At 33.6% G+C, this 15,491-nt stretch overlaps 1 protein-coding gene across 23 annotated transcripts in view; it reads left to right on the top strand.

Moving 5' to 3' along the window:
* The window catches only part of SSX2IP (SSX family member 2 interacting protein), a 68,202-nt gene that overhangs the window by 27,791 nt on the left and 24,920 nt on the right, over positions 1-15,491 (top strand). For 19 of the 23 annotated variants that reach the window (XR_011975718.1, XM_072648893.1, XM_072648891.1 and 16 more), the window contains 5 exons: positions 3,411-3,544; positions 5,766-5,935; positions 6,135-6,347; positions 8,610-8,720; positions 10,332-10,467. Coding sequence is in view for 22 of the 23 variants with exons in the window: in XM_072648893.1 (XP_072504994.1) it covers positions 3,502-3,544; positions 5,766-5,935; positions 6,135-6,347; positions 8,610-8,720; positions 10,332-10,467 (673 nt within the window). In the remaining variant the exon portion in view is untranslated. The remainder of the gene's footprint in view (positions 1-3,410; positions 3,545-5,765; positions 5,936-6,134; positions 6,348-8,609; positions 8,721-10,331; positions 10,468-15,491) is intronic. The other 4 variants (XM_072648898.1, XM_072648896.1, XM_072648897.1 and 1 more) reach the window with 1 other exon arrangement.

The raw sequence follows: 15,491 nt of genomic DNA, 5'->3' as shown, positions 1-15,491 counted from the left end.
TTGTTGTTGATATGATCAATAATGCTAATAGTTTCCTAATATTGAACAAGCCCTGCATTCCAGGTGTAAATCCTACCTGATCATATATTATTCTTGTGATAACTTGCTGTACTCTTTTTGCTAATGTCTTATTTAAAATTTTTGCATCTGTATTCATTAGAGAAATTGGTGTATAATTTTCTTTCTCTGTTTTGGTTCTTCCTGGTTTAGGTATCAGAACCATATTTGTATCATAAAAAGATTTTCCCAAATAGTCTATATAATAGTATTGAAATTAACTGTTTTTTTAAATGTTTGATAGAATTCACTTGTAAATTCATCTGGCCCTGGAGATTTTTTTCCTAGGGAGTTCATTGATGACTTATTCAATTTCTTTTTCTGAGATGGGGCTATTTAAGTACTCAACTTCCTCTTCTGTTATTCTGGGCAATTTATATTTTTTAAAATAATCATCCATCTCATTTAGATTGTTGAATTTACGGACATACAATTGGGAAAGTAATTTCTAATTATTGTTTTAATTTCCTCCTTGTTGGAGGTTAGTATAGGTTAGCATAGAGTATATACTGTGACCATTTCACTTTTGACCTCACAGAGTACTAGCTTCAAACTGTAGAATAAATATTAGTAAATTTAATTTCTTTGAAAAAGTTGTGAAAATAAAAACCACATATATATTCCAGTAGAGAATTTTACTTTTTCTTTGGGGTATGTACGTAACACTATGGAGATCATTGATCATTGTGGATTGTTAAGAAAATGATCAAGAACCTGAAGATGTAAACATACAGTTCTTCCCATCTCATGTCACATTTTGTCCCAAAGACTAAGAAGAATATATTGACCTTTTGGTGTGCTGAACATCCTCTTCTGGAGTGTCACCTTTTGTGACCTGTTCCCTTGTTCTTGAAAGCCACAGGCGAAAATTTACTGGACCACCTCTCCCACCTAACGCCTGGACTCTTAACTGTTTATTCTGCTGAGTAGTCCTCACTCTTCTACCTTGGTTCCCAAAGTGGGAAGTACTTCATATATAGTGTCTGGTGTTCTCAGAAAGACTGATATGTATCATATTTTGTAGGACAAAGGATTGGTGTCAGATTTGGATGACAAGTTCAAGAAATAGTGTAATGGGACTCTTGAGTCCAAACTGAGATCTTGAGCAGTCTTAGTGGGACCATCTCACATACTAACCTTTGTGGAAGATGAAAATTCAATAAAATGTACTGCTGTTTTACTATAGATGTTTTTCTTATTTCATTTTTTAAAGATAGATCCACTTTTAGTACTCATTCTTTAATGTAAATTTAAAGTTAGATCTATGTATTGAGTTTTTTTAATCTTAAGAATTTTTAATTTCCCTTGACATGAAGATTTCAGAATGTAAAATGGTAAAGGTTTTCTCATTTTAACTTATATATTTTGCTGGCTGGGAGCAGAGAAGCACAATTATTTTGACATGGTGTTTATAGAATGAATACTGTGTTTTCGTTTTCCTGAACTCAAATAAAGCAGGCTATCACTTGCCTCTCCCATTTGCCTAAAAATACTGCCCAGACATAGAGGTAATAAAAATGATGAGGATGGATGGACAGTAGGAGAGGGATGATCCGCTTGGATCCAGGGATAAACTGAAACCTCTCAAGAACAGGACCAAAAATGAAAACACCTCTGCTTTTAAAACTTCGTTGCCAAAGAAGACCATTGCCATCAGAGAAACAATGACATGACTTGTATTTGACTATGTTTTGAGTGAGGGGAGGGCTGTGCAGGTCATCAGCCTCACTTGTCCTCCAGAGCCATCTGAATCCAGTGACCCAGATATTCATCAGGATGACTGGAGATGACCCAGGATGAGGCAATTGGGGTTAAGTGACTTGCCCAAGGTCACCCGTGAGTGTCAAGTGTCTGAGGTGAGATTTGAACTAGGTCCTCCTGACTCCTGCACTGGTGCTCTATCCACTGCACCACCTAGCTGCACCAAATGGGGTACTATCTTTTATTGGAAGAATCTTCTTTTTATCTCCACCTGTCATTGTTTCAGAGTTGTGTGCAGAAAACAGGAAGAAATCAGAGACTGCTTCCTTTTCTTAGATCTTCATGGCATTAGGAGACCAATCCAGGAAGAATTTCTAGGCATTGGTTGACTTGCCCTTTATTGCTGTCCTCCCCATATATGTTCTTTTGTTTCATATAGAGAAGTGGGTGTCTTTGTTCTTTAAAAAAATTGTTACTTGCATAACTGTCACCCTAACTGAAAAATAAATACTTTTTTACGTTTTCTATATGCCTCTTTCCACTTTTTCATAAGGAAAATGGGCAGGAAAAATAGCATTTTGATATTATGGAATTTTGTTTTATACTGTTTAAAAGAATACTTTTTTAAATGTGCTAATATATCTTAACATTAATTCAAGTAAGATCATCATTTGGTTCACTATGTTTTTTTAATATTGTTGCAAGCAAAATCATGGTTTAAATACTTACAAAATTTGAAATTACATAGAGAGGAATATTATTTTTTATTTAGCATGCAGCATTTAAAAAAAAAACCTCAGGTGCTGTGTGTTCTAGACTCATTAGCTATTGCTACAGAACAAAGATTGGACTTCATTTGTCCATAGAACAGGGTTTCTGGTCATTGTTGTTTTTAAAACTGTGTTGCACTTATATTTGAATCTAAGAAGAAATAAATATAAAGTATAATTCTATTACAAAGTACCTTTCTGTACTAAAGAGGTTGATTCTGTAGGCTTCATCACAGCCTTCATAATATATGCATTTTACTGCATTGAATAAACGAAGGCATTTATGGAAACACTCAAGTGCGACGCGGTATAGCATGCAAAACCTGTAAGACTATTGCAGGCAGGGAATAAACATTTAATAGAGTACTTACTATGTGCCATGGGACTGTGCTAAGTGCTTTTTAATCATCATCATGATTGTCATAATAATCCCAGTTAACATTTACATAGTGCTTACTGTGTACCAGGTATTGTGCTGAGAGCTTTACAGTTGTCTCATTTGATCCTCAAAACAACACTGTAAGGTAGATGTTATTATCTGTAAATTACAGATTAGGAGACTGAGACAGACGGAGGCTAAGTGACTTGCCCAGGATCATGCATCTGGGAAATGTCTGAGGCCAAACTTGAACTGCAGACTCAGTGGTCTATCCACCCTACCACTTAGTTGCCTCTTGTCTTGCTATATAGTAACCCCACTGTAGTAGAATTCTGTAATACGTTGGTTTATGTCTGTTCTTGTTCTAAATAGTTGACATTTCTTTGATTTTTTTTTTTGAGACGATAAGTATAATCGTTTGGTTGGGTATTAGGTTTTCATATACCTACATCCTATGGCTCTACTAGTTGCTATTGTGGCCAAAATGTTCTTTCTGTTTTTAGATGATGCCTACATAGAAGATTTTCAAAACAGTTGGACCGAATGCATTATTGCTGAGCCAGTCACTCAGGTATCCTAGCTGTTTTGGTTGCTATGGGAGATTGGAAGACTATTACAGTGCCAATTCCATCATCAGGTAATTATAGTTTAAAAAAGAATAAAGGTAGTATCTTAAATGAACTTAAATTCTTACCTTGACTAAATAGTTTGTTGAAAACGTGACTAAAGAGATACCTAACCAAGAGGTGAACGTAATACACGTTTTTTGACATGCTCAGTGCTGGAATCTGCTTCGCTTGCTTAACTATGCATATTTGGTACTGGTTTTTTTTTTCTTTTTTGTTGTAGTTCAGTGGAGGATAGAGGAGATAGGAGGGAAAAAAATAAATAATAATATAATAAAATTATATTAAAAAAATCATTATACAACCTCAACTTGGCCCTCATTGCAGCAAGGCAGTCTTTATTCCTCCCTAATTGATTGCCTAGCCCACTCCTCACAGAAACTGTTCCAGAGCTTCTCTTCCCTTTATCCACCTCCTATTCCTACCTCTCCCCTCTCTTACCCTGTCACTTGGCAGTGGATCTTACCCTTTACTGAGATAATTGAAGCCATTTAGTATTAGCATCATTTTTTCCCATTCTTCTCATCTTAAAACACTTGGAAATCATCTTTTTTTCCCTTTCTTTGACAAAGATGTGGTCCTCTTTGCTAAGGCCAAAATCTCTACATATATACTTGATGATGAGCTTCTTGAGGGCAAGGACTGTCCTGCTTTTTTTTGTATCCCCAACACTTAACAAAATGCCCAGTACATAGTGTGTTCGCCCTTCATTGCCGAAGAAGACCATGCCATCAGAGAAATAATGATGTGACTTGCATTTGACTTTGTTTTGAATGAGGGAGGGCTGTGCAGGTCACCAGCCTCACTTCTCCTCCAGAGCCATCTGAATCCAGTGACTAGATATTCATCAGCATGACTGGAGATGTCCCAGGATGAGGCATTTGGGGTTAAGTGACTTGCCCAAGGTCACCCAGCTAGTGAGTGTCAAGTGTCTGAGGTGAGATTTGAACTCAGGTCCTCCTGACTCCTGCACTGGTGCTCTATCCTCTTCACCACCTAGCTGCCCCCCAGTATGTAGTAGGCACTTAATAAATGCTTATTGACTGCTTCATTGAAGCCAGTGTTTCACTGAGGTTTGTACTCCCTCTTACATGCTTGTCCATCTTGCGTAGCTCTCATTTATCCCTTCCTTTTGTCCTTGAGGCTTTCATTTAGATCTCATAATATTGCTTCATTACCAGGGTATCACGTGGGCTGTCAATTGGTTATCCCCTTCTCTCACTATATCATCAATCCTTTTTTTTAACCTAATCCTATATTATAATAGCTAACATTAATGCATTTATATCTCCATATATACATACACATGTGTGTATGAGATGGATACTATAAACATTGTCTCCATTTTATAGATGTGGAAATTGAGACTCAAAAGGTTAAGTGAATTGGTGATAGTCAAACACAGTATGTGTTAGGTGGGACTTGAACTTTCTTTTTGTTTGATTCTAAGCCCAGGATTCTCAGTTTTCTGCTGTTACATATAAATAATCTAGTTGTCATTTCAAGTGAAATTCAGAGGGTGTTATATGTTATAATGGACAGGTAGAGTTTGAGATGAATTATGAATTACGGATGTTAAGATATTTTTGGCAATTCTGTGCTTTCTAAATACTTAATGACTATATCGCAATTGTCTACATATATTATCTCTTGATCCTTCTGTTAAATTAGCAGTTATTTGAACATAGCCTAGAATTCTCTGTTCCTTCACTTCTGCCTCTTAATTTTCACAGTTTTCTTTAAGACTCAGCTCAAACCCTCTTCTTACTGTTAGTGTCTTGCCCCTTATCATTATCTTCCATCTACTCTGTGTATATCTTAAATATATTTAATTATTTACATGTTATCTCATCCATTAGATTATGAGCTCCTTGTGGGCAGGGACTTACACATAGTAACTGCGTAATATCAGTGCTTATTGACTATGACCATTTTTATAAATTGTGTGTGGTATGGTTTGAGTAGATTTGTGTTATTTATTAGACCCAAATTGATGGTAAAGTGTAAATTAAAGCTTTATATTCTAATTTAATGGTGGTTGAGATAAAAGGAGAGAAAATGATTTAAAAGCTATTCTACACATTGGCCCTTTGTGAGAATAAATATAACTGTATTTTTTTAAATAAAATTCTGATTTTTATTTGAAAATGCTCTTAAAATCCATGTAACTTAGAGTGCTTTTTGGTAAATATTCTAAATAATTTATATTAAGTATTTTTTCTTGACTTTCAGAAAGCAAAAATATTTCTCAGTTTACCTCAGAAACCAATATGTCTCCTTCAAGTTTATACTCACAGCAAGTTCTGTGTCCTTCACTACCTTTGGCAAAGAGTGTGCACAATTTTTTCAGGGCTTTCTGCACAGAAGAGAATGTTGACCAGAGTATATCCTATCTTGATCAGGTAATTTTAAAAACAAAGAACTGGCAGAAATCAGTTTCTTCAACCTTAGCATCTAATAGCTCAAAGAGAAAATTTTGTAGTAAAGATTAAGTATATTGTGATGTTTAAGTGTTTCAGGGATAGATTGGAAAGTCATTATCTACTTCTTAAAGTTTGTTCAACAAATGCTTTTAGAAAAAAATTATTTTTTTCCTACCAGGAGCTGACTACTTTAGGTTTTCCTTCATTATATGAAGAGTCCAAAGGTAAAGAGGTTAAAAGAGACTTAAATATAGTTGCAGTTTTAAATTGTATCCATGAACTACTTGTACTTCACCGAAAGAACCTTCTAGCTCAGGAAAATGTGGAAACACAGAATTTGAAACTGGGAAGTGATATGGACCATCTGCAGAACTGCTATTCCAAGCTGAAGGTAGAAATTATATTCAATTTGCATTCGAATTATGTTATATAAATTAATGCTAGACAGTTTCAATTGTTTTATTTGCCAAACATGTTAAATAAACGTTAGTGATAATTATCTTACTATTGTTGTTTGTGTGTTAATGCAAGTACTTAATGCAAGAAGGCAATAATTTTTACATCTTAATATTTATAGTGAAGATGTTTACTTTATGAACTGTTTTTGTGACCATCTGGATATGGCAGATACAGTTAAGGAATAATAATGATGAAATTTATAATTTTAAAGAACTTGTTTCCTAACCAAGTGGATAACACTAATGAAAACAGTCCTGTTTAGAAGCTTAGAGCTGAAACCTTGAGAGCAGCATTTGTATTTAAAGAATGCTTGTACCAAAGGAGCCAGTACTTAGAGTAATAGTGGGCCAGGAGTTAAAGTGATCCTAGATGGTGAGCTGTTTCTTTCAGAAGTCTCCTGTGTCTTCAAATGATAAGACGATAGCAAAGTGTCATAATAGCTTTACTTGTTTCTTTTTTTTTCTTTTTTTAAATGGAAGAATGTTTTTCTGGGTCATTGATTTATTACATCACAATAGCAGTTTTTTAAATAATTACTAATCAGTCTATTAAGAAAAAAGGTCTTTTGAATTAATTGCGCAGTGGATACCATGTGTTTTCTTTTGTTTATGAGGTATACTATATAAGAATGACAATATTCAGTCTGAATCTTTCTTAATATAGTCTTATGATCCAAGCATCTTCCTTATCTCTCTCTCGTTCTCTCTCTCCCCCCAGACAATTTCCTCATATCTATCTCAGTCTGTTACCTGCTTCTGTTGAACAACACAAAAAAATTAACTTTTTTAATATTTCTTGCCGGGAAATGGTATATTATGAATGTTGGAATGGTGACTGGTCTGTCCTTTATGTGACCTTTTGGATTCCTTTTTGGATTTTAGAGAGTCTGCTTCTTGCTCAGCTCCTCACACCTGCTGCCTGCCTGGCCCTTTAGAGCCTAATATTGGCTGCTTTTGAAAACCATTTTCTCTTGAGCTCATCTCATTCACAGTAACAGTTTTATTTTTTGTTGTTTGTTTTTGTTTTAAGAATGTTTCCTCATTTAACATCCTGCAGATCTTTTGAGATTAGCTCAGTATATAAGGCTCATTGAACAGAAAAGTTCATAGTCCAGAAAGTAACACAAAACCTTGGTCAGTGCTCTAATTAGCACACTATCTCTGCCCCACAGGATCATCAAAGTTGCAGGCCTAGGGTAGCTAGGTAGAGGCTTTGTAACAGGTCTGTTCAGGTTCTGGGCTGGTTCTGTGGTTCTAGAAGAAACCATGATAGTTAATTATGAGAGTCACTTCCCAGGACAAAAGTTTATTTGGAAGACCTCAGAACTACAACATAGATCCCTGAGTCGAATTCCTTCTTCATTTTTGAGACAGTAACTGCTAGGAACTGGAACTGATCTATTTTCCTCAATAGTTTGGGCTGAGAACAGAAGGGGAGCCAGTATTCTAATAGTCACTTCTCTCCAGGATTGGAAAAACAGGAGCATTTCAGAGGGTTCTCACCAGGCAGGCATAGAAGGTGTGACTATGAAGTCTGTATTTTGTTAAAAATTCACAAACACCAAAACTTGTGTCCTACAGTGCATGCTGTTCCCTTCAGAGGGCAGGCACTTTGGGTTGCTATGTATTTTATTTTAATCATGTTCTTGTGTAAAGCGTTTTCATAATTCCTTTTTGAGAAATTGTCTTTGGAGTTAATAAACCATGTAAGAAAGTCAGTTATATTACTTCATAGTCACCTAATTTTGATCCAGAAACATGTCATCAACTATCTTCACCAAATTTGACTCAATTATTTTTGTCCGTTTCCAAAACCAGATTGAACCTGAAGGAGTTAAGATTTGTCTCTTCTGAGAATGCTTAAGACTGTGGCATAATCTTTGAAGCCGGTTCTAGGAGTGGCAAAAACGTTTTGAGAAATGGCAGCATTTTTGGAGTGTGTTACCTTTGGAAGTGCTTAACTTGCAAGGAATGACACTTCTTTGGCTGTATAAATTCTGCTGTTTAAACCTACTTGTCTTCCTAATTTTATAGCCGTTCTTCATTTAAAGAGAAAATTTGTGTGAGAATAAACTCCATCTTTTATTTTAGATGGCAAAAATTTCAAATGTATCTATAACTTACTTTAGACTCCTAAAAGTAGGTAGTTTGAATTCTATTTGAATTTTACTTAAGGCTGAATATGGATGTTTTAGGAACAACTAGAAACATCTAGGAGGGAAATGATTGGGCTTCAGGAGAGAGACAGACAGCTGCAAGGCAAGAACAGAAACTTGCACCAGTTACTTAAAAATGAGAAGGATGAGGTGAGTCATAGCTATTATTGATTAAGTCCTAGTGAATTTTTTTTCTGGTAGTATAAGGTGTATAGATTTTGTGTCCATTCTTTCCTTAAAGAAGGAAAGAGCAAAATCTCATGTCCCACATTGTCGGTCGGTGTGCCGTGTTTCAGTTTATTCAATAAAGTTTCCACTCCAGATTTACCATCCTTTTTGGTTTACTTGTCATAGCTAATCAACTTCCTTCTCCTGGCTAACTGCTCTTGTGACTTAATTTCACTTATTCTTACAGTTGAGCCCCTAATGTCCACCAGATGTTTCCAACTCCTGCCCCACACTCTTTTTCACCTAATAATGCCCTCAGAATTCCCACGTATTAGTGATTTTTTATATAATAAGGATCATTACAAAAATATTGAATATTGTCTCCCAAATAGCATTTTTGTCTCCAGGCCTAATTTCTTAGTTCTAGCTTTGTATCTAGGCCTGCTGACTTGAAACTTAAGTTTGTAGAATTGGTTATTAGAGTTCAAAGTTTTTATTTATGTATAAGAAAGCTGTTGTCTTAATTGCCCTGCAACATAACTCCTGCTGGGTGATAATTCAGAAATCCAGAATGCCTGTTTATTTTCAATAAATGTATAAAATTTCTAGTATGAGAGAATGGTTTAAAAATAATTTTTGAAATGATTTTTCCTCTCTCCTTATATATTTTATATTATATATTTACAAATTATATAATAGGTGGTAAATAGGTGAAAACCATGTAATACTTTGATTTAGACAATTTTGTATAGAATTCTGAGATAGCACTGTGGCTTGAGGACCTAAAGGATATTCTCATTTTGAAAGTGATTATAGATAGAATATCATTTGTTGTCATAGGAGTCCTCCTCTTGACATACAAATACTAATATTGAACAACAGTTCTGGATTTTTTTCCCATATTGGCACTGGACTTATATTAATAATTTGTGAGCTTGCTTTAGAATTAGGAGAAAAGTCTTAAAAATAGGAAAATTGTGGCCTTTATGTGTTTTTTATGTGTTGGGGGGCAGATTGTATAGCTAGAAGGACTTTCATCTGAGTTGAAAATTAAAGCAATTTAGCATTTTTCGACATTTTTGGATAAATTAAAAAATCTCAAGGATTTGTGATTTATTCAGGTTGTGTATACAGATTACATTTTCTCCACAGCTTATTAATGGTTGGATGAGTTGCTTTGGACAAAAAAAAAAAATCTCATCACCTAATGGTGGCCCACCATATCAGTTAGTGAGCTCTTCGAACTTAGCTAGGCTTTTCCTTGGACAGCAGACATGGTCTTTGCCTCTTTGTGCCACCTCTAATGAGGCAGTATTTCAGTTGATAGAAGAAAGTAAGACTTAAAACTAGTATGGCGTTTTGCACACAGGAGGTATGGGAATTATTTCTTGAACTGATGTAAGATTAGTTTTTTTAATTCTTCAAATTTGGCTTCTTTCCAGTTAATAGAGACTGGTGGGATGAATGAGATAGTCCTCATCCAAAATACCCAGGGGCAAAAGGCTTTATACTTATTCACTTTTGAAGTTATTAATACAAATGCATATATTGTTTAAAGGAATACCTATTTAAAAGCAAATGCCTTTTTTTAAGGTACAAAAATTACAGAATATCATTGCGAGTCGGGCAACTCAGTATAATCATGATATGAAGAGAAAAGAGCGTGAATATAACAAGCTAAAGGAACGTCTTCATCAACTTGTTATGAATAAAAAGGATAAAAAAACAGGTAAACATCTGACAAATAAGTAGTAAAGAGGTAAAGAAATTGTAATTATTGGGGGGACATTTTGATTTGAGAACTCAAATATAAGGGACTATACTCATTAATTTGGAGTGACGTGTTTTCATGCTTTATACATTCATGGTTTTAAATGGAGAAAATTCATAAAGTAGTCCGAGTATTGCTTTGTGGAAAAGGAGAATTATCTGCTTTGCCTGTGAACAGCTAATAGTTTATTTTTTAACACTGGAGAGGAGGTATAGAAATAATAAGCCTTAAAGGTAATACAAAACAGTCTGCTCTGAATTCATTTTGGTCAAAGACCATTACAAAACTGATAAGACAAGGAACAGTTGTGACATGGTCTTCAGAATAAGGTAGAACAGGGTGAGAGTAAATTACAGTGAAAAAGGATGTAGTTTTTAAAGTTAATTCCATACGCACTTTAAGTACCTACTGTGTGTCTTTCATTGGGATAGGTGTTAGGGGAAATGGATAAGTGAAATATTTGTCACTTCCCTCAAAGACCTTATAGTTTTGTAGAGGGGAAAAAATAGAATGCAGGTGGCTTACATAAAAAATGAGCATTAAGTCCTATGGAATCGGATCATTTATAGCTTCAAGGAATCAAGGAGGAAATCAAAGCAGATCGAGTGCTGTCCAAACTGTAGCTCTGGCTTTGTAAAAAATATCTGTTTAGAAAGATTTTAAAGCTTTTGTGTTAGGCAATAAGCAACCTCTTATAGCATTGTTTTTTTCTTAACATTTTCCATTACCAAACATTTGTACTTCATCCTCTTTCTGCCCACATCCCTGTTAAACAACAGCAACAAAAAAGAAAAAACCCTCATAATGAACATGCCTCATGAGACTAAGCAGATTTTTTTGTCATGTTAAAAAAAATGTGTGTGCCCCTCCTTATGAGTCCATCACCTGGTTATGTGATTGATCTGGTATAGGGGTTTGTTATTGCACAGGTCAGATTTCCTAAGTTCTTTTAAAGTTATTTTTAATGTTACTGTCATTGTGTAAGTGTTTCCCTGCTGCTGCTCACTTCGCTATGTATCAGGATATATGTGTCTTCCCAGTATACTCTGAAACTTCCCATTATTTCATCATTTCTTATGGCACAGTAAATGATATTAAATTACATCCATATGGCATAATTTGTGTAGCCATTTCCCAATAGATGAACAACCCCTTAGTTTCCAATTTGTGCCATTACCAAAAGAGACTCTATGAATATTTTTGTACATATGAGTCTTTGATCTCTTTGGGGTATATCAAACTGTATGCACAGTTTAATAATTTTTCAACTATCTTTACAAGTTGTTTTCCAGAATAACTAAAGTAACATGTAGCTCTACTATGTACATTATTATGCCTATTTTCCCCGACATTTGTCATTTTCCTCTTTTGTCATCTTTGCCAACCTCTGATAGGTGTGAGGTAGAATCCCAAGTTGCTTTCATTTGCATTTCTCTAATTATTAGTGATTTTCATAATTTTTTCATGTTGATATCTTATATTTGTTTCTTTTAAAACTTCGAATCTTTAACTGTGTTACTACTGGTGAGTGATGTAAAAATTTGAATATATATATTTTATATATACATATCTTGAATGTGATATTTTGTCATAGAAACTTTTTACAGAGATTTTTTTTCTCCTATTACCTATTTTCCTTATTATAACTGCCTTGGTTTTGTTTATGTAGAAAACTTCTAATAATAACAATAGTTAGTGCTTGAAGGTTTGCAAAGGGTTTACAAATCATATCGCATTTTATCCTCTCAGCAACCCTTGTAGGTAGATACTCTTACTATCTTTGTTTTAGAGATAAGAAATTGTATATGATCATAATTGTACCTTTCATGTTCTTTGATTCTGTCCCTTTTTTGGCCATGAACTCTCCTTATCTACGGATCAGAAAGATAATTTCTTCCTTGCTCTTCTGCTTTCTTTTTGAGGTCACTTTTTATGTCTTAACTCATGTCTCCATTTGGAATTTATCTTCATTTGTGATATGAGATGTTCATCCATACCTAATATCTGCCAGATTACTTTCCAGGTTTTCTAACAATTATTATCAAATAGTGAGTTTTGAAGTTTATTGAACACTATTCTCCTGTGTTTATTTGTTCTATCATATGTAACTACTCTGTTCCACATACTGAGTGCTTCTTTTTTTTAACTAGTACCCAGTTGTTTTAGTGATTATTGCTTTATAATAATATGTTATTTATAATGTAGATCTGATATTAGTGGGTACTGCTTAGGCCCTGTTTGTTCCTATTTTTTCCATAATTTCCCTTGGTATTCTTAGCAGTTGGTTCCTCCAGATGACCATAGTTATTTTTCCTAGCTCTATAAAATAATCCTCTGATAGTTTGATTGGTTTGGCACTGAATAAGTCAGTTAGCTCAAGTAGTATTGTCATTTTTATTATGCTGGCTCATCCTACTCATGAATGAGTAGTATTTCTCCAATTAGAGCTGTCTTTATTTCTGTAAAGAGTATTCTGTATTTGGATATGTATACAGTTCCTGATTGTGTTTTGGTAGATGAACTCCCAAATATTTTATATGATATTTTAATGCAGATTTCTCTGTTTCTGAATAATTTTGTTAATAACATACAGTAATCATGATGATTTATGTGGATTTATTATATTCCACAAATTTTGCTTTTATCTTTATAGATTGTATCCTGCAACTTTGAATTTACTGTTTCAATTAATTTTTAGTTGACTGTAAAGTTTTAGATAAAATTATATCATCTTGCAGAAAGCTATGGTATATTTCCTCTTTGCCTATGTTTTATTCACTCCATTTCTAGTTCTCATCACTATTAACTAGCATTTGTAGCAATATGTTATTAAACAGTAGTTATAGTAATGGACATTCTTTCTTTCCTAATTAGAAAATCTTCCAACTTTTCTCATTTACATTTAATATTTATTCTTAGTTTAAATGATACTGCTGCTTGCTATGTTAAGGAAAATTTATTTCTACCTTTTTAAATGTTTTTAATAGAAATATTGGGTTTTGTCAAGTCTTTTTTAGCATCTCTTGAGATAATCATGTGGTTTATTATTAATGTTAATGGTTTACTATATATTAATTTATGTGTTCCTTACATTGAATGAACAATTCCACATTCCAGGTGTAAATTCAATTGCTTATAGTGTATATATGATCTTGAATACTGTGTTGTTGTAGACTGCTACAATTTCATATTAAGATTTTGGCATCAGTATTCATTAAGCATATTGGCCTGTAGTTTTATTTCTCTGCTTTACCTTTCCTCTTTGTTTAGGTATTAAAGACCATATTTGTGTCATGTAAAGAAATTATGAAGTCTCCCCCCATTTTTGCAAACAGTTTATGTAATATTGGAATTACTTATTCATTGAATTTTGATAGAATTTATTTGTAAATCCATCTAGTCTGAGAACTTTTATCTTGGGAAGTCCATTTATGACTTTGTTTAATTTCTTTTTCTGATAGTGAATTTTAATTAGTCTATTTTTTGTTAGTCTACCGTTTTATATTTTTGTAAGTATTCATTAAGTTATTGTAAGTTGAAAGTTTTGTTGGCATATTATTAGACAAGGTAGTTTCTAACAATTTTTTTATTTGCTCTTCAGTGAGTTCCATTTTTTATTTTTTGGCTTTCCTTTCTTAAATTATTAACTTTTTATCAATTTTATTAATTTCTTTTCTAACCAGCTCCTAAGCTTATTCATCAATTCATTTTTATTTTGTTTTCACATCTCTTAGACTTTTAGAAGTTGTTTATTTTTGAAGTGTTTTGATTTCTTGCCCTAGTTCTTTTAGTTACATACCCAGCTCGTTGATTTAGTTTTTCTTCCTTTTGTTGTTGAAAATGTTTATAAATATTTTTTTTCTCTAAGGACTACTTTAGCTGAATTCTAGGCATTGGTATGTTATCTCATTATTGTCATTTTATTGAATTTTTTTTTGTTTCTAAGATTTGTTCTTTCACACTAGTTTTTTTTCAGTATTTGGTGTACAGTTAAATTTGGATTCTTTCATATAATTTTTACTGCATTGTGCTCAGTAAATGATGGGCTCAGTATGTCTACTTTTTTGCATTTCAGTGAGGTTTTTTCTGTTCTCAATCAGTAATCAGTCAGATCCAAAATTTTTAATTTTTCTAAAGTTTTATTCAGATACCTAATTTCTTATTTTTGTTAAATTATCTAGGTCTAAAGGAGTCCATTTGAGGGTCCATTATTATTATAGTTTTTTCTCTCTAGTTCCACCTATAATTTAATTAACTTTTTCCTTAAGTATTTAGATGCTCTGCTATTTGGTATATATAGATGTGTGGGTGTATGTGGGGGGGGGTGTATATACACGTTACATCATCTGTGGTGCTTGTAGAACTAATACGGTTTTCTTGTTTGTCTCTGTTCATCTTATCTCTTGTGGTACCTTCTCTGAAATCATGTTTGCTGGGCCTTGTTTCAGTTCAGCTGAAGCATAATAGATTTTGTTGCTATTCCTTATTTTAACTCTGTATGAATCTTTTTTAGTGTTTTTAAAGTAATTATTAGTTGATATTACCTTGAAGCTTTTGTGTTATTTCAGATAACTAAAGTAGATTAAAGAGAGTAATGGAAATTATCTATCCTAGGAATATCATAAAAGTTTGCTAGATTGGCAAGAGAGGCACAGTTTGAGATGGGTATCCCAATCTGCATTCAATTGTTTCAGTGGGCATGACTTGGAGATTGGTGACCACTGTTGGAGCTTGGGATAGTGAATATTTTGCCCCCTTTTGATTGTAATACCATCTGGGAAAGCTTATGTCTAATGTACCTAACAAAACATTTTGATAGAAAATTGTTAGGGAAATTTAAGATTGGTTGATTGCCTACTTGGGAAATGATTTATGAGCTAATGAAATGAAGTTATTAAATGCCTTCTATGTGCACAGCACTGTGGTAGATGCTGTGGATATAAAAAAAAAACATCAATGGTAATTTAAAACCAAATCCTTAA

Source organism: Notamacropus eugenii, chromosome 2 (assembly GCF_028372415.1).
Source record: "Notamacropus eugenii isolate mMacEug1 chromosome 2, mMacEug1.pri_v2, whole genome shotgun sequence".
In the NCBI taxonomy this organism is placed as follows: domain Eukaryota; kingdom Metazoa; phylum Chordata; class Mammalia; order Diprotodontia; family Macropodidae; genus Notamacropus; species Notamacropus eugenii.
This window is presented reverse-complemented; position numbering and strand designations above follow the sequence as displayed.